Source organism: Leucoraja erinacea, chromosome 16, assembly GCF_028641065.1.
Source record: "Leucoraja erinacea ecotype New England chromosome 16, Leri_hhj_1, whole genome shotgun sequence".
In the NCBI taxonomy this organism is placed as follows: Eukaryota; Metazoa; Chordata; class Chondrichthyes; order Rajiformes; family Rajidae; genus Leucoraja; species Leucoraja erinaceus.
In genome coordinates this window covers 34,580,227-34,604,450 of record NC_073392.1, presented here as the reverse complement: position 1 = coordinate 34,604,450, position 24,224 = coordinate 34,580,227, and the positions used below count along the sequence as shown (strand labels likewise).

Genomic DNA, 24,224 nt, shown 5'->3' with positions numbered 1-24,224 from the left:
TGCGTGGGTTTTTTCTGAGATCTTTGGTTTCCTCCCACAAGGCAAAGACGTACAGGTTTTTAGGTTCATTGGCTTGGTATAAATGTAAACATTGGCCCTAGTGTGCAGGATAGTGTTAATGTGTGGGGATTGCTGGTCGGTGCGGACTCGGTGGGCTGAAGGGCCTGTTTCCATGCCTTAGGCCTAGTGCGGACTCGGTGGGCTGAAAGGCCTGTTTCCAGGCTGTATCCTTTAATCATAACTCCATTAGTGATGGAGCAGAATTAGGTCATTCGGCCCATCAAGTGTACTCCACCATTCAATCATGGCTGATCTATCTTTCCCTCTTAACCCAATCTCAATCAATCATGACCACTCCATCAGTGCTGTCACGAGGGTGAGATGTTTTGCCAGACTTGTTTCCTATGGATAACAAATAAAACTGTAGATGTTAGAATCTGTAACAAAAAGAGAAATACTGGAAGAAGTCATCCAGTCAAGCCACATCTGTAGAAAGAGAACCCTGTGAACATTTTGGGTCGGCGGTTCTTTGCATGTTTGCTGCACGTACAGCTGGAGGGGAAGGCTCCCGTGAAACTTGAGTACTTTATCCAAGCAACACCATTAAAAATATATTAAATTGATCTTTCAAGTCATTGAGCACAACACAAAGTGCTTTGGTATCTTGGTGAGTCAGAGGGTGGTGAATGTGTGGCATTTATTGCCATAGAAGGCTGCGGAGGCCAAGCCAATGGATATTTTTATGGGGGAGATTGACAGATTCTTGATTAGTACTGGTGCCAGGGGTTATGGGGACAGGGCAGGAGAATGAGGATGAGAGGGAACGACAGAATGGTGGAGTAGACTTGTTGGGTCAAATGGCATAATTCTGCAGAGAGACACAAAATGCTATAGTAACTTAGCGGGACAGGCAGCATCTCTGGATAGAAGGAATGGGTGACATTTCAGGCCGAGACCCTTCTTCAGGCAAATCCATTCCTATAACTTATTAACATGAACTTTTAAGTCAGGCAGCATCTGTGGAGAGAATGTATGGGGACATTTCGGGAAGAGTTTCAAAGCATTGTCTGTCATTCCCTCCACAGATGCTGGCTGACCCGCGGAGCACTTTGCGTTTTTCACCAGATTCCAGCATCTGCAGTTACTTGTGTTACAACTCATTGGCCCATGTGTCCTGGAACTGCACTCTGCCGCCAACTTCATAAGTGATAGGGGCAGAATTGTGCCATTCGGCCCATCAAATCTATATCCGCAGTCGCTGGTCGGCTAACTGGTTGCTTTCCCCCCACGCAATCACAGTATCAGAGAAATGGGAACGATTTTGACCCAAATATGTTTCTGAAATTAATACCACGCCGCCACGCCTCGCTTCCCTGACGACTAAAACAGAATCTCCACTCCCCACGCTTTTGGACAATGCATTCCAGATACTAATTACAGAATGACAACTGCGTCAAAGGGACCACCTTGTTATTATTAAGCGTTTCATTGCAATTAACTAACTGCATTCCCAACATAACTCGGCAGAGGCAGAGATATGGTGTGACTTATTACCAACGCGAAAGATATTTGCTAAATATTGACTTTTTTTTTGGAGACGCCTTTGTACTCTGAGTGGCGGATACAGAAGGGGAATGTAATTCGATCTGGATTCTGGATTTGGCCTCTCGCTCTTCGCTTGGAGCCAGATGAAGTCTTGATTCCCAATCGGGCGGTAGGACCCAGTGGAGACTGGCGGCTCTCCATGCGGAAGCGCTGGCACCTGGTCGTGTAGCGAGTGTGCGGTTTCACTACGATATCAGGAGACTGGGAAACCTCCGGCACCGGACCATTCGCCCCAAGTTCCCACTGAGGGTTGTCGCGGCGGCCGGGACTTTAAGTGTGTGTGTGTGTGTGTCTGTGGGTCTGAAGGTGATGGAAACGGCCAGGTAGTGAGTGAGATGGAAGCAGGAGCTGGCAGGAGCCGGGCACACTGATCGGACAGAGAGAGACCAGCCCTCAGTGCCAATAATGCAGCCGTATCTCTACCTCCTCCTCTGGTTCACCGGCGTTCACAGCCTGGACAAGTTCCGAGGACCTCCGTTTGAAGTCACTTGTCCCCGTGGGGTGAGCTTTTGTATATAAACTTTGGAACTGCTTTCCTTGTTCTATCCTCTCTCCATCATTCCATTACTTTTTTGGTGCCCCTTCCACACGTATCTGTAACTTGCTGGCAATTTCTGATGTTGTTTCTGTTTCATTATCGCCCATTCCACCGAAAGAATTGCGTTTCACTGGAGTAATCGGCCAGAACCAGGCGCTCAGCTCTATCCGGCTTTCCTTCAAATCTGTGTGGACTTTATTACCCCGGGTGCCCGTTTCTAGCGGCAAAAAGAAACACTTAAGGCAGGTACATGGTTAGGACCGGTTCAGGGGGATATGGGCCAAGCGCAGGCAGGTGGGGACTAGTGTAGAGGGGGGCATGTTGGTCGGTGAGGGCAAGTTGGGCCGGAGTGACTGTCTCCACGATGTCTGACCTCAATCCTTGGAAAGCAAACAAAGAAAACGCATCCACAGATGTTGGAAATCTGAAAACCAAACGAGGGGTTGCTGGAAACACGGGAGAGGTCAGGCGGCATCTGTGGACGGAGAAACGGAGTTAATATTCCACGTTAGTGATCTTTGCTCGAGAGTTCTGATAAAGGGTCTGAGAGCTCTACTGCTAACTCTGTTTGTCTTCCATTATCTCTTATTCCCTTGATAAATTGAAAAAACCCCAACGATCTCAGCAACTGTACCTGGGCAGCTCTTTTGGCCCGAGAATGCCAACTATTTGCCACCCTGTGTGGCAAAGACATGTCCTCTCATCTCTATCCTGAATTTATTTTGAGACTGACACTCCAGCCAATTGCAAAGTCAACTCCTCTATCTGTTCTCTTCACAATAGTTCCATAGGATCGTTCAAGTCCATCTGAATGAACATATGTGGTCTTGATCTTGGTGTCATTCAGATGGGCTTGTGGCTCCAAGGGTATAAATCTCGCTTTGGTCCTGTGTTTGAAGCCCGGACCTTCTTCAAGGGCGACCACAGATGCTGTCTGTACGTAGTTTGTACGTTCTCCCTGTGAGCGTGTGGGTTTCCTCCGGGTGCTCCCGTTTCCTCCCACATTCCAAAGACGTGTGGATTTGTAGATCAGTCTGAAGAAGGGTCTCGACCCGAAATATCACCCATTCCTTCTCTCCAGAGATGCTGTCTTGCCCGCTGAGTTACTCCAGCATTTTGTGCCTATCTTTGAGGGCTTTATTACTTGGAGCACAGAAGAATGGGGGGTGATCTTATAGATGTGTATGAGGGGAATAGATAAGGTGGATGTACAGAGACTTTTATCCAGTGTGGGGGAATCAAGAACCAGGGGACATTGGGTTAATGGGAGAGGGGAACAACTTAATAGGAACCTGAGGGACAACTTTTTCCACACAGAGGGTAGTGGGTATATGGAATGAGCCGCCAGAGGAGGTGAAGCAGGGACAATAACCACATTTAAAAACCCATTTGGTCCAGTACATGGATAGGAAAGGTATGGAGTGATATGGTTCAAACAGGCCAATGGCACTTTAGTGTAAATGGTGCTTCTATGTCGGCATGGGCAATTTGGGCTGAAGGGCCTGTTTCCATCTGTATAACTCTGACTCCGTGCTATTCTAGGACAGGGGCATCAGGTCTAGGGGCTGGGCTGGGTCAATGAATGTAAATATATCAAGGAATATTACACCTTGATGTAATATTGAGATCCAGGGTCCACCGGAAATTACAGTGAGCAGATAAAGTCAACTGATTTGTTTCAGCGCCATAAAAGCCATCTAACTCTTTCGCCTCTCACTGTTTGAATTCTGAGACCATGAAGCTAACTTTAGTCATTCTTAAACCACAGCCCACCCAGCTCGGATGTACAAAGTGTCAGGGACAGACAGTCATCAGGGGATCGGTGCTTTGTGAAATAAAGCTGACTTATACTGGAGGTCCTAATCTATATTGGATAAATAAATGTAATCACTTTAAAATAATGTTTGCGGTGCATTAATCTCAAGTTTTTTTAATGGATGTAGAAATGTTAGAAACTAACATGACTGGTGAGATGAGGTTAAGAAATATGATCTGCATCGACTCATTGCTACTTACGTCCGTGTTCAGTGAAAATAATGTTGGATTTCTCCACATTTAGCAAATGGACTACTTGAGTGGTTATTTTTTGCCTTGGGGTTATTTTTGAGGAATGCTGCCTTATTATACTTGAAAGGTGTGTGCGTGTACAATGCCATCGAGACAATACAGGGTTGACAAGCCCTCCTTTGAAAGGAACATAGAATGATAAATGCAATGACTTGGGTATTAAAGCCAATGAGACATGTGGTTTGGGATGTGTGTTTAATGCTACAGGCTTCAGGCATTGCTGAATCGGCATGGCACAATTTCCTTTGCATGCAGTCGGTGTTAAGGAACATGCATTGGGGTCTGTGCCAAGTGTGGGAGGTCGGGTGTGATCGCAAGCCGAGGGGATGGGCCATTGGGCCACTGAAGGAGGGGCCCTGGCTGACATGCCCCTATGTTTGGGGGGTATAGGTGGAGGCGGGTTGGATTGATGGATGGATGGATGCTGCTGGAAGTCATCAGATTACGTCTTTTTTAGGAGAAAAAATGAGCACAAAGGAAATGAGCTCTCCTGCCAGTGAGAACAAACTCCAGGCTGTGTGGAAGGAAGGACAGTATCTTAATTGAGGGAAGTAGCCTGCTTCCCCCAGCCATGTGTAAGAAGGAACTGCAGATGTTGGTCTCTACTGAAGATAGATACAGTGACAATGGATGTGTGATGGTTCGGGCCGGGACCCTTCTTCAGTCCCGACTCGAAATGCCACCCATCTTTTTTTTATCCAGAGATGCTGCCTGACCTGCTGAGTTACTCTGGCTCTTTGTGTCTATCTCCCCTCAGTCATCACCTACTTCCCCAGTCCTTGCCCTCATTCCCTCCCTACATCTTCTCTCTCTTTATACTTCCCCGGCCTGCTCCACCTTTGTTTACTTCTCGCAACATACTCAAAATACATTGCATTTATTTTTGACATTTTTGATCTCCTTTGGCGATGAGCAGAGTATCACTCCCTGCAAATTAACTTGTGTCATACTATACATTACAGTTAGATAACTTGAAAATCAAGTCTATCTAAATATGCCTCAAGAACAAAAAATATTTTGATCTCTGGATTGATTCCATGTAATTCAAGACCCAGCCATGTGCTGGGCTCTGATCTACCTCTTCAGCCCTTTGGCCCAAGCCATCCATGCCAATCAAGATGCCCCATCTAAGTTAGTCCCACTTACCCATATTTATTCCATACCACTCTAAAGCTTTCCTATTTGGATACATGTCCAGATCCAGTTGCTATTTATATGTTGTTATGGTACCGGCCTCAACTACTTTCTTTGGCAGCTTGTTTCATATACCACGGAGTTTCTAATAAATCGTTCCACTCACGCCTTAACCATATGCCCTTGAGCTTGATTCCCCTACCCTGGGGAAAAGACTGTGGATTCACTATATCGCATGTAGTCCAGATTGGATATAGAACTCGAGGGATGGTGTCATGGTTACGACTACAAGGATTTTATTTTTTAAAATAAATGTATTTAATTACACTGCTTTTGTGAATTGTGAGGGCGTGACTGCTGAAAACATGATTCACTGAATCTTGCACAACACAATGTGGGAAGTGCGTAGTATTTCTCACAAAAATATAGCCAGTTCATCCAATGAAATTACAGATGATTGAATGAGTTTTGTAATGTTCCTTCACTTTAAATAATATGTTGGTCATTTCCCACACACAACGTCCTGTTATAATGTTGCACTTCTACTATCCGAGAATGATTGAAAGAAGAGATATTAATAAATGATATCCATAAGGTCATGTGATAGGAGCAAAATTAGGTCATTCGGCCCATCAAGTCTGCTCCACCATTCAATCGTGGCTAATCTATCTCACCGTCCTAACCCCATTCTCCTGCCTTCTCCCCATAACTCCTGACACCTGTACTAATCAAGAATCTACCTCTGCCTTATAAATATCCATTGACTTGGCCTCCACAGCCTCTGTGTGGAGTTTGCTGGTAAAGCGGCTGCCTCACTGTGCCATAGAGACACAGGTTCGATCCTCCGGTGCGGTCTGTGTGGAGTTTGCACGTTCTCCGTATGACCAAGTCGGTTCCCTCCGGTTTGTAGGTTGTAGGAACGAACTGCAGATGCTGGTTTACACCAAAGATAGACACAAAATGCTGGAGAAGGGTCTTGACCCGAATCATCACCCATTCGTTCTCTCCAGAGATGCTGCCTGACCCGCATTTTGTGTCTACCTGCGGTGAAGTAGCGAGATACTAACAGAAAATCATTGAAAAGTTTGTAATATAATTTAAGTAACCTTTCCTGAGGGATTTTCAGAGGAGAAATGCACAAATGAGGATTCAATAGAGTTCAATTGAACAAACATTGTTCAATAGAGTTATGTGTCAATAGAAGCAATCGCCTGTCAATGTCAGTGGCCACCGCAGTGTAGCAGCCTGTATTCTTAAAGAGACAGTCCGCTGTACCCGGAATTCATTACGAAGATGTCCTTAATAACGAGGGTTTACTGTACCTCTGGTTTGGTCCCGATCCATTGATGTAACTTTGTAGAAATATGGTGAACACTTATTCTGTGTATAATTAGCCTTCCTGCAACACATCTGACAAAGTTACCAAGCAATTGAGGAAATTTCTTCTCCTGATGTTGGTGCTATTGGAGGTTGTCGCCAGGTTGATGCAGGTTGTTGCCGGGCGCTGACTTTGGTGAATTCCATTGGCGATTACCTACGTCAACCGAGGACCGGTACCGGCAACTGAATTGGCTTCAGTTGTCGCTGACAGGGTCGTTGCTTGTCGTAGCTTGTCGCGGGTGGATGTAGGTTGACTTCGGTTGTCGTAGGTTGTCACCTGTGTGGTTGTAGGTGTGGTCATAGGTGGACGATTGGGTCACTGGCTGTCGGTAGCTTGCTGTCGACTAGGTGGTAGGTTGTCATAGACATTGTCGCGGGGAGAGGGGGGCGGGGGGGGGGGGGTCCAGTCACTATTTTTTCGGTGACCTGCTAAGACTGTGACAGTCGCCGAAAAAATAGCCTAATAGGACAGGCACTTTACTTGCAGCAGCACAACAGAATATGTAAACATAATGCTATAAACAATGTAATAAATAAAAGGTTACATGCATACATACATACATACATACATGCATACATGCATACCATACCGTTGAGTTACTCCAGCACTTTGTGTCTATCTTTGGTTATATATAGGCACCTGCAATTCCTTCCTACCCAGTGGAAATATGAAACATAGTGAATGAAGTGGGCTATCTCTTTTAAGTTGAAAAGCCAAAACCTATAGAGTCCACATTGATATATTCCCTTCTCTCAGTCTTCATATTTCCCCAATTCATCACATTGGCTTCGTTCCTTTTCTCTTCTCTTATTCGCCAGCTTCATTGCGTCTTCCTTATCATCGATTCCTTTTTCTGCGCTTCCCCAATGTTCCCCAATCTCTCTCCCCTGTTCCCCTCTATCTGCCTCTTTCAATTCTCTTGAACCTTCATCCTGATTCCGTGACCCTGACCTTCACCCCTCCAACCAACGATCGCCCATCGATTGGCACTAACTAACTATCCTGAGCTCAAATACTTCTATTGGGTAGTGTGGTATTATGCAATATAGTGGAGCCTTATTACAAGCATAACCCGACAGGTAGGTACATGGCTAGGAATGGTTTAGAGGGATATCGGCTAAATGCAGGCAAATGGGGTTAGTATAGGTGTATAACTATAAATCTATAAGAAAACCAACATGTATATACAAAGGTGTTACATGTTATTAATTTGCCTTTTAATTAGCGGCATATCCTGTAACCATACTTAAAGTTATTAAGTAATATGTTCAGGAATGTACTTGCACAATAGATTGTGGAGGGTATTACTTTTCTTCAAAACATGTCTTAATCAGCATCACGGGGTTAAATAAGTTTTGCAATATTCTCTCACCACTTTAAATGAAATGTTCGAACAGTTGCAGCAAGCCAACATCCTGTTACAATAATGGCACATTATGCATTTCGACATTGCCACAGTGTGGAAGGTAGTTTGTTACAGTGAGGAAACTGGTGCCATGAGGCAGCAGATCCACTGCTGTGCCACTGTGCCACCCTACAGGTTGGAGGAAAGGCTTCTGAAAAGAAATGATTGAAAGTTTTCTCAACCTCAGTTAATTGTTGATTTCTCTCAATATCCATCTGCAATGAACTGTGGGGCATTCATCCTTGGTGTAACAGACCTGAGATGTGAATGCACTGAAAAGCTTGTAAATATAATTTAACTAAACGTGTGTTGGACGATATTCAAAGATGAAATATTCAGATAATCTGTGTGTTTTCATCAGCTTCTATTAGAAGGGCTACCTGCTGCATTATTACTCCAATCCTAGATCTATCACACCCTACATAAAACTAAAATGGTAATATTTTATTCAACCACATGAGGTTTATAAGTGTTTCATAAGCAATGCCTTATATGTGAATACTTGGCCAATAAACTTACTTACTTCAAAGCAATGCTTTCATAGATGAAACAATCCATGCATCACATAACAGCAGCATGGTGGCGCAGCGGTAGAGTTGCTGCTGCACAGCGCCGGTGATCCTGGTTCGATCCTGACTACGGGTGTTGTCTGTATGGAGTTCACCCCATGACTGTGTGGGTTTCGTCCAGGTGCTCCGGTTTCCTCCCACACTCCAAAGACGTACAGGATTGTAGGTTAATTGTCTTTGGTAAAAATTGTAAATTGTCTCTAGTGTGTAGGATAGTGCTAGTTTACAGTGATCGCTGGTCGGTGCGGACTCGATGGGCCGAAGGTCCAGTTTCTGCACTGTTTCTAAAGTAAATGTGCCCTTGGAAAGCTGTCTTTACCTGCATAATGTTGCCCAAGAAAATGGGTCACATCGCTCTGGGATATGTCTGTCAATGTTTGTTCGGCACGGACTTGTAGGGCCGAGATGGCCTGTTTCCGTGCTGTAATTGTTATATGGTTATATGGTTAATGTGAACGATAAATAACCGTGTTCAATAGAACTTCTCCCTAATCAGATCCTAACCCAGATCTGGGAACACCACTTACTTAGTTGGTTCTCTGAGCATGTCTCACCATCTCTCATCAACAGGGGCGGATTAACCATTAAGCAGACTAAGCACGTGCTTAGGGCACCAGGGCCAAAGGGGGCACCACAAAGTTGGGAAAAGGGTGAAAAGAAAAAAAAAACGAATGAAGATTTGTAAAAAATTCCGTATCTCCACTTTTTATGTAATTGTTGAAAAGTTAGAAACGGAAATGAGGAGGAGACGAAAGGTGTCACTGAAATGTCTGACAGATGTCCCTAATGCCACCCAACAAGGTGCTAATTCCCAATTATCAGAAAGTGAAAGGTACTCAAAGACTTGTCAGACACTCATTGATGTTTATCCAGATGACATGAACAACACTTTGTCTACAGAGCTTCAGCAGTTCCATTCATATGTTCTTCATAAGTTTAAAACAACCAAGAAAACATTTTTCACTCACATGGAACTTTACAACACAATTACAGAAGACAAACTAGAGATTGCCTTTCCAAATGTTGAAATTGCCTTAAGAATATTTTTAACATTAATGGTCACCAACTGCACAACAGTGAGGTCTTTCTCACAACTGAAACGTGTAAAAAACCCAAATAGATCAGTTATGCTTCAAGAAAGACTCGACTCACTGTGTATATTAATAATTCAAGCAGACGTTCTGAGAAGTATTAATTTCGAGGATGTTATCAGTGATTTTGCGAAAATGAAATGTAGAAAAATGCCTTTCAGGTCATGAATATTGGAACTTTGATACATTTAACTTGTGAAATATTAAAATAGATGTTGTATTGCATTTTTGTAGAACTTTATGCAGCCCAAGCTTGGCTTAGTTTGTACAGTATATTGTGTTATCATATGAATACATTTTTGTACTGCTGCAACCTGCATTGTATATCTGGTCAGACAGGTCAACAACTAAAATGGTCTGGATCAGTGTGGAAAGGAGGGGGGCACCAAGATTGGTCAGTGCTTAGGGCACCAGTGAACCTTAATCCGCCCCTGCTCATCAAGGTATATGTTCCCCAACTCCTACTGCCGACACTTGGTCTCTTGACATCGGCTCAACCTGCCTCCAAAGGTTTTCACACCCCTCAAATCCCAAGTCTGGTCGCAAACACCCCATCTCACCCCTCTATTTCTGATTCCCAGACTCTCCATGGTGGAACTATCAACCTCCATGGTGGAAGATCCCACGCAAGGCCCAGTCTCCTTTATCCGAGGCTACAGTTCAAATCCTTGGCTCCCATCCGAGGGCCCATCTTGACTCCTGAATCCCAAATTCAGTGTATCATCTTCCTCTGCTCAATATTCATCTCGCCTCCTTCCTCGCTCTCGGAGGCACTAGAGAGTCTCCTTTATACACTGCGCACTGCCACAGTCTACAACGGAAACTATGCGAGGGCCATCCATTACATTTGAGCGATATTGAAGTTTGTGCACAGGCATCTTTCCCAGTACCAAAGAATATAGGAGATCAAAGGTGCTGAGCCGGTTCCACCCATGTTCGAGCGCGGAGGCAATGTTATCACAGTAATCAAGCAAATTGAGATGTCAGCGATCTTCAGATTTCCATGTCCTTCTACCTCCATCTCTGCACCCTGTTCCCCACCCATCCCCCCCACTAACCCCAGCCGGATAACATCTTTGTTCTTAAAATGGCCCAAGGCCCACTGTACACTCTAACTTACCGATAATATGTTGCTGCACATTGCGTTCCCAATTGAAACCCAAACATTTGGTGTATGTTGACAAACCTGTTTATAAGAATTCCTGCAAGGTATGCAATGGGGACTATAGATTAAAATGTACTTGATGGAGACAATAAACAATCTGCTGGAGGAATTCAATGGGTTGGGCAGCATCTGTGGAGGGAAAAGGACAGTCGATGCTTCGGGTCGAGAAAGAATAGAGGGGAGGTGGCCTGTAGAAAGGGGTGAGCGTGAGAGGTGGGGCAAGAGTTGGCAAGTGATAGGTGGATCCAGGTGAGGAGGGGTTGGTTGGATGATGGTGTCAATTTCGAGGGGTAGAGATTGGGAGGTAATAGGTAAAGGCAACAAAAGGGGAGCAGATGATGGAATCCGATGGGAAAGGGAGGAAAAGCCTGGAATAGGGAAGTTAGATGGGAACAATGTGGAGGGCGAATCCAGTGGGAGGAGAGTGTGGGTGTGGACAGATGGAGCGGGGGGGAGGGGACAGAAATTAGCTGATGGGGATAGCGTTGGCAAGGAGGGTGCGTGTGAGAGGACCTGGGTAGATCAGAAGGAGAACGAGGGACAGAGTGGGGAGGAGGAAACCGGTGCACCGGGAAAAACCCACGTGGTGACAGGGCGAACCTGCAAACTCCGCACAGACAGCACCCATAGTCCGGATCGAATCCAGGTCTCTGGTGCTGTAAAGCAGCAACTCTACCGCTGCACCACCTTTGCCACTCCACATTCAGGCAATAAGATATGACATCTCAGAAAATGAGATATGGAGAATAAATGTGGATATTATGGTGAGGTAACGGGTGAGGCAGATTAATCAAGCTAAGTCATGTATTGGTGTAATATAAACCTGGCTTGTAGCAGCATCACAGACACATAGATTCAGATGACACTGGCACAGTTGGTAGAGCTGCTGTCTCGCAGCACCAGAGACACAGGTCCGATCCTGACCTTGGGTGCTTGTTTTGTGGAGTTTGCACGTTCTCCCTGTAACTGCGTGAGCTTCCTCAGAGCATCCAGTTTCCTCCCACATACCAGAGAGGTGCGGGTTTGCAGGATATAACCGTATAACAATTGCAGCACGGAAACAGGCCATCTCGGCCCTTCCAGTCCGTGACGAACACTTATTCTCCCCTAGTCCCATCTACCTGCACTCAGACCATAACCCTCCATTCCTTTCCCGTCCATATACCTATCCAGTTTATTTTTAAATGATAAAATCGAACCTGCCTCCACCACTTCCATTGGAAGCTCATTCCACACAGCTACCACTCTCTGAGTAAAGATGTTCCCCCTCATGTTACCCCTAAACTTCTGTCCCTTAATTCTCAAGTCATGTCCTCCTGACAGGTTGCGTAGTCTCTATAAATTTGCCCTTAACGTGTAAGTAGTGGACATGTAAATGAGATAACGTAGAACTATCGTGAACAGGTGATCGATGGTTAGCGTGGATTTGATGGGCTGAAGGGAATGTGCGAGGAAACCTGAGCACCCAGCTTATACCCATGTAGTCACAGGGACAAGTGAAGAGGAAAGCAGTGCAGAAAACAAGACATGATTGCCAACAAGTCCACTGCAGTGCAAGGGGCGATACGTAGTGTTCTGTTGCCGAGTTTTGTTGAGGCTTTGCTGCCATGACATTGGTGTCTGCATGCAAACAATTCAAATGTAATTAACACCTGTAATTAAAAATCAAACTCGCTTTGCAAGATCACCCTCAGCCAGGGTGAAAGGTTTGTTCCATTGATTCTCTCACATATAGAGGTGGGGGCTGGTACAGTCAGTGGAAATAGATATCGGATTAGTTTAGTTTAGAGATACAGCGTGGAAACAGGCCCTTCGGCCAACTGTGTCTGGATGGACCAGCGAACCCCGCACATTAACACTATCCTACACACACTAGGGACAATTTTGCATTTATACCAAGCCAATTAACCTACAAAACGTCTATGTTTGTGTGTGATAAACTGAAGATCTCAGAGAAACCCACGCAGGTCACAGGGCGAACCTACAAACTCCGTGTAGACAGCAGCCGTAGCCAGAGTCGGACCTGGGTCTCTGACGCTTTAAGGCAGTAGCTCTACTGCTGCCTCACCATGCCACCACCGACCGATATGTAGCAGACGGCTGATTCAGTTGAAGATTTCAGTGGATTTCCCAAGATCAAATTGATATTCCATCTGCACCTCAGTGTGAACATAATTACTGGGCCAAACACGGGCAGGTGGAGAATATTCACAGACCAGGTCAACATTAGCTGGTTACTTCTCCCAGTAACATCCCATCCTCTATCTGCACCTCACGGAAGTGGCAGAGCAACAAGGCACGCAGCGTGGTGGTGTGTCTACACCCTCCCTAGCTGCCATGTATATCAGTCTCAATGGTGTGTGGTATTAAAGTGATTTAGTTTGCCCAGGTTGATACCACATTGGAAATGGTGATATGTAGCTAATGAAGTGCTTGAGAAGAGAAGGTTTCATTGATTTCAGCTCAGTTTAGAGAGTTCAGTTTATTATTGTTAGGTGCACCGAGGTACAATGCAAAGCCTTTGTTCAAAGAAAAGACTATAAATGATTACAATCAAGTGATCCACAGCCCACAGATAAAGGGCACAATAATTAGTGCAAAATAAAATCTGATTTAGTTCTTAGATCGACAATGAGGTAGACGGGAGGTCAGAACTGCAATCTAGCTGATGAGGGAACAATTCAGTTGCCAGATAACAGCGGGGAAGAACTGTCTCTGAATCTGGAGGTATGCATTTTCAAGCTTGCACCTCATGCCTGATAAGCAGAGATGAGGGAGTGACCAGGGTGAGTACCTTCTTCAAATTGCAGACTCATCCAGCATCTGCAGTTCCTTCCTATACAGAGAAATGTTGTTCTCATGTTATTGTATGAATGGGAGAGTTGATCTTTGCTGTTTTTAGTAGAAGTTCTCTCTCGGTGAGGCTCCTGGTTGGAGGTACTCATCAGCACATTGAGTTGTGTGGAAAACTACCTGTCATTTTATATTCTATGGCGGTGGATGGAAGAAGAGGGCAATGGTGTGTGTGGCTGGGCTTGACTCCCCTTTGCTATGGTAACCAAACTTGCAACCATTTAGAGTCAAGTGTTAGCGACTCATGCCTGGGATCTGCATCCAGCACATCATTCTCTGACATTTCCGCCACCTTCAACATGATCCCACCACCAGTCACATCCTCCCATTCCCATCCCTTTCTGCCTTCCGCAGAGACCACTCCTTCTGAAAATGCTTGGTTCACTCGTCTCTCCACCTACTCTCCAGGAACTTTCCCCTGAAACTGCGGGAGATGCAAGGCCTGAACCGATACCTTCTTCCTTCGCCTCCATCCAGGGATCCCAGCAGTCCTTCCAAAGTGAGACAGAGGATTGTGTGCACCTTCTCCAACCTCATCTACTTCACTGGGTGCCCCCGAAGTGGCCAATAGTTCCTTGTGTCATAGACATAGAAACATAGAAATTAGGTGCAGGAGTAGGCCATTCGGCCCTTCGATCCTGCACCGCCATTCAATATGATCATGGTTGATCATCCAACTCAGTATCCCGTACCTGCCTTCTCTCCATACCCTCTGATCCCCTTAGCCACAAGGGCCACATCAAACTCCCTCCTAAATATAGCCAATGAACTGGCCTCTGTGGCAGAGAGTTCCAGAGATTCACCACTCTCTGTGTGAAAAAAGTTTCTCTCATCTCGGTTTTAAAGGATTTCCCCCTTCTCCTTAAGCTGTGACCCCTTGTCCTGGACTTCCCCCAACATCGGGACACAATGTGTCTGGGAATAATGTGTTGCACAAGGGATAGTAAAGGATAATCCTTATTTTAAAATAAACACAAGTAGGAGTTGGAAGTTGTCGATTGGAAATAAGGGAAGAATATATCTCACAGTGGCTGTGTTCAGCTGAGTAAGAGATTAACTGGGTAAATGATTAATGGATTAGAGGACTTTAGACATTTTTGTGACTGAAATAGACATGACCTCGACTTTGAAGCTAGGCACATTTGGGATAAGTTTATGGCGGCATTTTTATCAATAACATTATCAGTTATAAGAACAACGCTGAAATGCTACCAAAAGTTTCTGCGTTGCATTCATAAAGTTTTTAGTTCGCACTGTAAATGTGGTTTCAACTTAGTTAATGTTCAAGGTCATTTTTAAACTATTTGAATTATTGTTTGCAGATCATCATTTGTTTTTGTATGCCACATTCAAATTTGATGTGTTGGTGTTTCTTTAAAATAAAATTTCCATTTTGGTGAAAGATATCTTGGTTAGGCCATCCCTCACGCTGCCCAGCCACCAGCTGAGGAAGGAATTCCATTGAGTTTCCATTCCAGTGTAATCTTGATGTAATGTTTCCATGTTAGTCAAGTCATTGAGTTTGTTGTCATATGCACAAGTACGGTGTGGTACAGGAAAAATGAAAACGTGTCAGGCACATAAACACGTACAAAACACATACTATAAATTAGAAATTTGCATGAAGGAACTGCAGATGCTGGTTTAAACTGAAGATAGACACAAAAAGCTGGATAACTCAGCGGGTCAGACAGCATCTCTGGAGAAAAGGAATAGGTGAAGTTTCGGGTTGTGACTCTTCTTCATACGTCTGGACTGATACTTCTACTGAAGGACACTATTTAAAAATAAGGACGTCTGTAATAGGCCTTTTTCACGGGGCGACTTGATGCAAGATATAGCCAGAGTGAAGTGGTCGTGGTCTAGCACGATATCACACAATATAACGGGGGGGTAGACAAAGAGTTCCCACGGTACTCGGCATTTCTGTTATTTGTGCGAGTGACTTGTCCGTCTCCCGAGCTTTCCCGTTAAATCTTGAATGACATTGTAAACTGTCAAGTGTAATTAAGTCATCACGTGGCACAAATGATGTCACTTTTTTTTCCCACACACTATAAATATCGTCCCTTGGTTGAATTAGTATATACACACACAAAGCAGGGTTTACTGTGTATGTGGGAGAGGGGGAGAAAGAGACGTACACTCACAGAGGCAGAGCCTCTCAGCCTGTGTGAGAGGGAGGCACACACAAGGTGGATGTGAAATCTCACCTGCCTGTTTCAGTGACAGACACCCGCTGCCAGTAAATGAAGACACCCCCATCTGTCTCCCCCTCCTCTCCCTCGACTCCCCCACCTTTCCCTCCCAACTCCAGTCCCATCCCGACCCCCTGGGAAACTGAAGGGAGCAACAATTAACTGCTGCCTGCCCGCTGAGTTAAAGAGTTCCCACGGTAGTAAGACGATGTTAGTTGCGCCCAAGTTTAAATTTCCAACGTGTGTTTCAGAGTAAATCAAAAACTGTCTGAATCAGCAAGTTAGACACAAAATGCTGGAGTAACTCAGCGGGCCAAGCAGCATCTCTGGAGAAAAGGAATATATTCCATTTTTGGTCTGGACCCTTCTTCGGGATGATTGTAGGGGGGAACTGGAAGCAAGAAAAGACCGGGACAAATCAGGGCCAACAACAGATGACCTCAGCAGGGTATTTTGAAGAGGGGTCGCGACCCGAAATGTCGCCTAACTCTTTCCTCCAGAGATGCTGCCTGACCCACTGAGTCACTCCAGCACTTTATGTCTATATTTAGGTTCCCTGATAGGCCAATTGTTGGCTAGGGATAGTGTGATCCCAAGAGGGAACCATCGTTGCAACCCTTGGACTGGTTAACCAACATTTACTGCATGGGGGAGGGGGGGCAGAGGGGGTGGGCGGGGGAGAGAGAGAGAGAGAGAGAGTGTAAGTTACCTAAAATTAAATAATTCAATGTTCATAGTGAACACAGACACAAAATGTTGGAGTAACTCAATGGGTCAGGCAACATCTCTGGAGAAAATGAACAGGTGGCGTTTGTGTCTATCTTCGGTAAAAACCAGCATCCGCAGTTCCTTCCTGCACAATGGATCTCAGTGTCAAGTCTCTGACTCCCGTTAGCAGGCCATTCGGCCCACAGCCCGCCCAGCATTTACTAACCCATTTACAGGGGGATGGTGTGAAGGGGGATAGACAGAGCTTGATTACATTTAAACTCAGAATGCTTCTAACAGATGAGCCAGTGAGCACTTTGATCATGATCTCCCTGTATTTGCATTTGTTCAAAATAGTCACCCCTGGACACAAAAAATGTTTTAAAAGTGTTTAAACTCAGAACCTTCTAACTAGTGCCTAATTGGAGCACTTTGACCATTCTCCCTGTATTTGCGACAAAATAGTCGGGAAAAATGATAGAAGTGTTCATACGCTAATTGGCCCTTACCTCTGCGAAAATAGTCTGATATTCGTAGGTGAAATGTCACCAACAATAATTGATTCTGTTATTAATTGACTAATAATTGACTCTATTAGCAATTTATTAAATCTGACTACATGCGGCACAGTGGTTGAGTTGCTGCCTCACAGCCCCAGAGACCGGGGTTCGATCCTGGCCATGGGTGCACCGGTTTCCTCTCACACTCCAGAGATTACAGGTTTGTAAATTAATCGGCTTCGGTAACATTGTAAAATTGTCCCTGGAGTGTATAAGAATAGGTGGTCGGCGCGGACTCGGTGGGCCGAAGGGCCTGTTTCCGCGCTATATCTCTAAAATCTGAAGTTAGGTAATGTCTAAAGGAACTGCAGATGCTGGTTAATATGCACAAAAGGACACAAAATGTTGGTGTAACTCAGCAGGTAAGTCAGATCTGGGAAGAAAAACATAAAAAGCTGGAGTAAGTCAGCGGGTCAGGCAGCTTCGCTGGAGAAAAAGAATAGGTGGCGATTCGAATCGGAACCCTTCTTCAGACATCCTAATCGGAATTGAGTCTGAAGATGTGTCTCGTCCCGAAATATCACCTATTTTTCTCCAGAGATGCTGCTTGACTCGCTGAGTTACTCCAGCTTTTTGTGTCTGTCTTCGTTTTAAACCAGCATGTGCAGTTCACTCCTTTACATGGGTCTCTGGCGAACATTGATTGGTAGCGTTCCGGACCCTGCTTCGGAAAGGCATCGATCGCTGGTCGGCGAGGACTCTGAGCTGTATCTCTCAAAGAAGTACATGTGAAAAATTTCTCACGGACCATAAAAATGAGGGATCTTTCAGTAAAGTCCCTTTTAAAGATTATAGTTATTTTCTCATGAATAAGTTGATGTCCATATGCGGATGCAAATCTTTATTTTTTAAATTCAATCCCATAGAAGACAATTTTTACTCACCCTCTGTCCAGCTTCCGGGTTCACCGTTCGCAGGAGTTCCCACGGTACACGCAAGAGTCAGTACGGATATCGCACTGGCCACTACGTGCATATAATGTTGCAATGTTCAACCACAAGTGTACAAGTCACTCTTGGAGAAATTCAAGCTTGTTTGAATTTTCTCCCGAGTCACCAAGTTACACGAGTACCTGCCGTTAGCGCCACGGTGGTCCACGAATGCCGTACGGTTATCGCAAGAGGTTCCCACGATGTTCAACTACGGTTAACTCTTGCGTCAAGTCGCCCCGTGAAAAAGGGGTTTAAAAGACTGAGATGAGGTGTCATTTTTCTCTTCTTGGAGCGTCCTAAGCTTTTAGACCTCTTCTTCACAAAGGTGGTGGGGCAGAGTCCTCGAGTATTTTTAAGGCTGAGGTAGAAAACATCTTGACAGTGGTGTGACAGGAATGTGAAATTCATGTTACAATCAGGTCAGCCACAAACTGAATGATAGAATGGGCTTGATGGACCATCTAAATTACTGTTCTAAATGTGTATGCTTAGTTCATGTTCATCAGCTCTAGGAGCAGAATGAGGCCATTTGGCCCATCAAATCTACTCCGCCATTCAATCATGGCTGATCAATCTTTCCTTCACAACCCCATTCTCCTGCCTACTCCCCATAGCCCCTGACACCCTTACTCAGCAAAACTCTGTCAATCTCCACATTAAAAATATACATCAACTTGGTTACCACCTCTTCCTCAACATCAACAAAACCAATGAACCTGTTGTTTGCTTCAATAATGAGACCACAAGCTGAGAGAGTTAGCAGCTTCAAATTCCTGAATGTTAACATTTCGGATGAGCTGTCCTAGGCCCAAATACATACTGTAGATTTACTTCAGAGATACAGCGCAGAAATATGATTTCAAGCATTCTGTTATAGGGTCAAGAACAGTCTGGGGTGTTTGCCTTTTATGAACTTTCTGAGTGTTGCCTTTTGTAATGAGGAGGCTGGAAGGGTGAGTCACAGATACGTTTCTCTACGACAGCCACCAAATTGTAATCTTGTGCAATCCGTCAATAGTGGCAATTAAATTTTGTCTTGTGTACTTTGTCAAGGAGTTCTTGTGTGTAGCCATTTGTTGTTTGTGGTATGACTTTCTTAGCGGAGTTTTATTGTAGCTGATTATATTTAAAAAACAGCACTTTACTTAGTTCCCCCACTCCATCACAGATCATTCTGACTTGGAAACGCATGGGCCTTTGTTCCTGAAGATACGGCAACCAAACCCAGTGGTGAACTGCAACCAAACCCTGTTGGAGTGCGCAACCAAACCCTGTTGGAGTGCGCAACCAAACCCTGTTGGAGTGCGCAACCAAACCCTGTTGGAGTGCGCAACCAAACCCAGTGGTGGTGTGCAACCAAACCCAGTGGTGGTGTGCAACCAAACCCAGTGGTGGTGTGTGGTGGTGTGCAACCAAACCCAGTGGTGGTGTGCAACCAAACCCAGTGGTGGTGTGCAACCAAACCCAGTGGTGGTGTGCAACCAAACCCAGTGGTGGTGTGCAACCAAACCCAGTGGTGGTGTGCAACCAAACCCAGTGGTGGTGTGCAACCAAACCCAGTGGTGGTGTGCGCAACCAAACCCAGTGGTGGTGTGCAACCAACCCCCAGTGGTGGTGCGCAACCAAAACCCAGTGGTGGTGCGCAACCAAACCCAACCAAACCCAGTGGTGGTGCGCAACCAAACCCAGTGGTGGTCTGCAACCAAACCCAGTGGGGGTCTCTTCACTAGAGGGGGTGGCAGCAGTTCATGAAGGTGACCCTCACCCCTCAGTGCCAGTGAAGGAGGGTAGTCAGTTCTACTTGGACAAAGAACAGATAAAATAGGGCATCACGGTGGTGCAATTAGTAGATCCACCATCTCACAGCACCGGGGTTCAATCCCGACCTTGCGTATTGTCTGTGTGGCGTTTGCACGTTTTCCCTGTGACTGTGTGTTGCTTCAGTTTCTCCAACATTCAGTGACGTGGACAGGTAGGTTAATTGGCGTTAGTAAATTCTGTCTAGTCTGTGGGTGAGTGGTGAAATCTGGGAAGAAAAAATTAAAATGGTATCAAAGTTAGGGTTGGTATAAATGGGTGGTTAATAGTTGGCACAAACATGATGGGCCAAAGGGCCTGTTTCAATATTGTATTCTCTCCAAGAGTAATTTTTTGACAAAGGTTTCCTTTGTTTGGCTTGGCACAAACCAAGCAAGCCAGAAAGGTAATCATGACAGTTGATGACTAATTAATGAATATACCAACTAGTTCAACACACCTTGTCACAAGAAAACATTAGCACACATTGCAATGATAAGCATCATAATTGGATAACCTTTAGAACATAGCACGGTGGAGCACAGGAACAGGCCCATGATGTTTATGCTGATCATGATGATAATTCAAACTAATCCCATTTGCCTGCACGTGGTCTTCATCCCTCCAACCCCTTCTGTTTATGTGCTTGTCAAAATGTCTCTTAAATGACGCGATAATATCTGCTTTCACCACCACACTGGGCAGTGAGTTTCAGGCATCTTTCCCCACTAAGCTGAAAGCCCCCCCCCTCTAGTATTTGATAGTACCAGATTGGAAAAAAGACTGATTATCTATTCCTCTCATAATCTTAGATATTTCTATCAGGTCACCCTCTTAGCCTCTGATGCTTCACAATAAACAATCCCAGTTTGTCCAACCTCTTCTTGTAGCTAATACCCACTAATTTAGGCAACATCCTGGTGAACCTTCTCTGCACGTTCTCCCAAATCTCCACATCCATGAAAGGTTTAGATAGGCACATGGATATATACAAAATGGAGGGATATTGATTATGTGCAGGTGGATGAGATTAGTTTAGCATGACGTTTGCTGCAAGCATCGTGATCTCACGATCTATTACTATGCATATCAAAATTATATGTATTTCCTAAGAGAAACATAGCATCCCATCTCTATAGTCACTTGGGCGGCGCAGTTGTGCAATGGTAGAGTTGCTGCCTTACAGAGCCTGAGACCAAGGCTCTGTCCACGGGTGCTGTCTGTATGGAGTTTGTACGTTCTGTGTGGGTTTCCTCCGGCTGTCCCGGTTACCTCCACACTCCAAAGTCCTACAGGTTTTGGATTCTGTAATTGGCTTTTGTAAATTGTAAATGCTCCCTGTTGTGTCGGATAGCGCTCGGTGGACCAAAGGCCCCATTTCCACTCTGTATCTCCAAAATCTGTCCACCAAGTATGTGCAAGTATTCGGTGAGCTCTCCGTAAAGTAGCTTCTTTGGTGTTTTGTCAGCAGATATTTGGACATGCCCTTTCCACCCGAGAGAGTCCTGAAGAACAGGGCTGCCTCATAAAATGTCACCTGTCATTGACCTGAACTTTGCCAATTTCAATATTTACTGCAAACATCGTGATTCTTTAACATCTGTGGCAAGTAAAATTACACTCTGATTTCCTTGCCTAATTTTGGTAAAGAATATATGTACTGAACTATCTTGGCAAGAAAAAAAAATAAGGGCTGCATGGTGGAGCAGTGGTAGAGATACTGCCTCACAGTGCCAGAGACTATGCCAGGCTGAGAAAGAAACTAACTCCACTCTTGTGTTGTCAAAATAATTGGATGGATGGATGGATGGAGGGCAGAGAGTGTATGGTGGAGGCAGAAGCTCTAACAATTTTTAAGTATCTGGACAAGAACTAGAATCTCCAATACATAGAAGGTTATGGGTCAAGTGCTGGTAACTGGAAAGATACTTGATGGTCAACATGGATATGGTGGGCTGAAGGGCCTATCTCAGTGTTGTATGATTCGATTACTTTATGACTTGTACCATACTCTGACCAGAGATTGGTTTTGTGCACTAACTGTAAGCTGCTTAGTTTAGATTAGAGATACAGCGCGGAAACAGGCCCTTTGCCCCACCGAATCGGCACCAGCCAGCGCTCCCCGCACACTAACACTATCTTGCACGCACACACTAGGGATAATTTGCAATTACAGCAAATCAATTAGCCTACAAACATGTACGTCTTTCAAGTGTGGGAGGAAACCGGAGCTTCCAGAGAAATCCCACACTCGTCACAGGGAGAACATACAAACTCCGCACAGACAAGCACCCATGGTCATGATTGAACCCGGGTCTCTGACGCTGTAAAGCAGCAACTCTACCGCTGCACCACCATGCCACCCCCATAGTGAACGCCATGTGCCAAGGAGGAAGTGACTGAAGATTGGCATTGATGGATCAGTTCTTCACTGTTCATGTGCACAATGTGAGATGTAGGGTTACAGCTCGGAGTTCAGTAATATGGTGGCGTGAGGTGACAGTGCAGGTAGTGAGCCCATGACTATAGACTGGTGCTTGGTGACAGAACGACAGCTGCTGCTGGTGAACTGCAGGACAATGAGACACGGACATTGAGAGGATGGGGATGGAAGCTCAGAGATTCCAATGATTGCATGAGAGCATATCCGTTTAGTTTAGTTTAGAGATGCAACATGGAAACAGGCCCTTCGGCCCACCGAGTCGGTGCTGGCCAACGCTCCCCACATATTTACACCAACTGGGGACAACTTGCATTTATACCAACCCAATTAACCTATAAACCTGTACGTCTTTGGAGTGTGGGAGGAAACCAAAGATGTCAGAGAAAACCCACACAGTCACGGGGAGAATGTACAAACTCCGTACCGAGTCCAGCGTGCTCAGCCAACGCTCCCCACATATTTACACCAACTGGGGACAACTTGCATTTATACCAAGCTATAAACCTGTACGTCTTTGGGACACCGTGCCGCCCCCCCTTGAATAAAGAGGTTCAGTGTGGAGGAGCCATACAACACACAAGATAGATGACACAACATAATTACATTTTACATAAACCCACACAGTCACGGAAGGCCAAGAATGTACAAACTCCGTACAGACCCGATGCATAGCATTCAAAGCCCCCTGGCGATGGCGATTGTCGCGGCCATTGAAGCCATGGTGCGAGGTCGCCACCGGTCTTGGTGTTGGAGCCCTGAGCGCTCGTAAAGTCCCGCGGCATAAGGCGCGCGGGGCAATGGTGTTAGGCCCCGCTCCAGGAGCTCTTCGACCCCGCACTCGGGCGGGAGAATTCGCCGTTGCAGAAGCCCCGAAAAGCGGTCTCTCTCCAGGGAGCCGCGGGTTCCTGGCGCCGCTGTCCGTAGACCCGCAGCAGCAGCCTCCGACTCAGCAGCAGCAGCGGCAACGCTCCTCCACCGCTCCGGACTCGGAGTTCTCTGGAGTATCAGAGACTGAGGGGTGACCTGATAAAAGTATATAACATTATGGGGGGGGCATAGATAGGGTAGGCACTCGCAACCTTTATGCCACGGTGGAAATATCAAAGACCAGAGGGCATAGCTTTAAGGTTAGAGGGCCCAAGTTTCATGGAGATGTGCGGGGCATGTATTTCACATGGAGAGCTGTGGGGGTCTGGAACGTGCTGCCAGGGATGGTGGTGGAGGTAGATATGATAGTGGCAATAAGAAGCTTTTTAGATAGGCACGTGGATATGCAGGGAATACTGGGGTAAGGATCATGTGCAGGAAGAGGAGACTAGTTTAACTTGGCATCATGGTTGACACAGACTTTGTGGGCCAAAGGGCCTTTTCCTCTGCTATACTAAATTGTGTTTTCTAGATGACTATTTCATGGGTCATATCAGCTACTTTCTGAGAGGACTGTTTGCAAACTATTGGTCTGCAGTATAGTAACCGCACTGTGATAAGAGTTGATTCGCCTGAAAATGATGCCATTGTAACCAAACTTAAAGGAACTACTAAAGAAGGGATAAAAATCACATTTTGACTAGGCAGAGAGGAATAGCTGCCATTTCAAAATATTTATGTGATTTACAAAATAATTTTGTTTCTTGTACCATATTTAAGAGAAGGAACTGAGTGATGCAAGAAATGTTGAAGAGCGGGAATAGGAGGAGCATAAGGAGCCTGGAATGTGAAGAATGGCAGCCAGCTCGACCAGAATAACCTTAAACTTTGATGTGTGCCAAATGGCTTGT

General features: G+C 45.4%; 1 protein-coding gene across 3 annotated transcripts in view; it reads left to right on the top strand.

Annotated features, from left to right (window-relative positions):
• The first annotated feature begins 245 nt into the window (after positions 1-245).
• LOC129704790 (interleukin-17 receptor C-like) overlaps positions 246-24,224 on the top strand; it is a 61,914-nt gene continuing 37,935 nt past the window's right edge. For 2 of the 3 annotated variants that reach the window (XM_055648140.1, XM_055648139.1), the window contains exon 1: positions 248-2,106. In XM_055648140.1, the coding sequence (XP_055504115.1) occupies positions 2,011-2,106 (96 nt within the window). In that variant the 5' untranslated portion in view covers positions 248-2,010. Of the gene's footprint in view, positions 2,107-24,224 lie in introns of all 3 variants that reach the window. The other variant, XM_055648138.1, reaches the window with a different exon arrangement.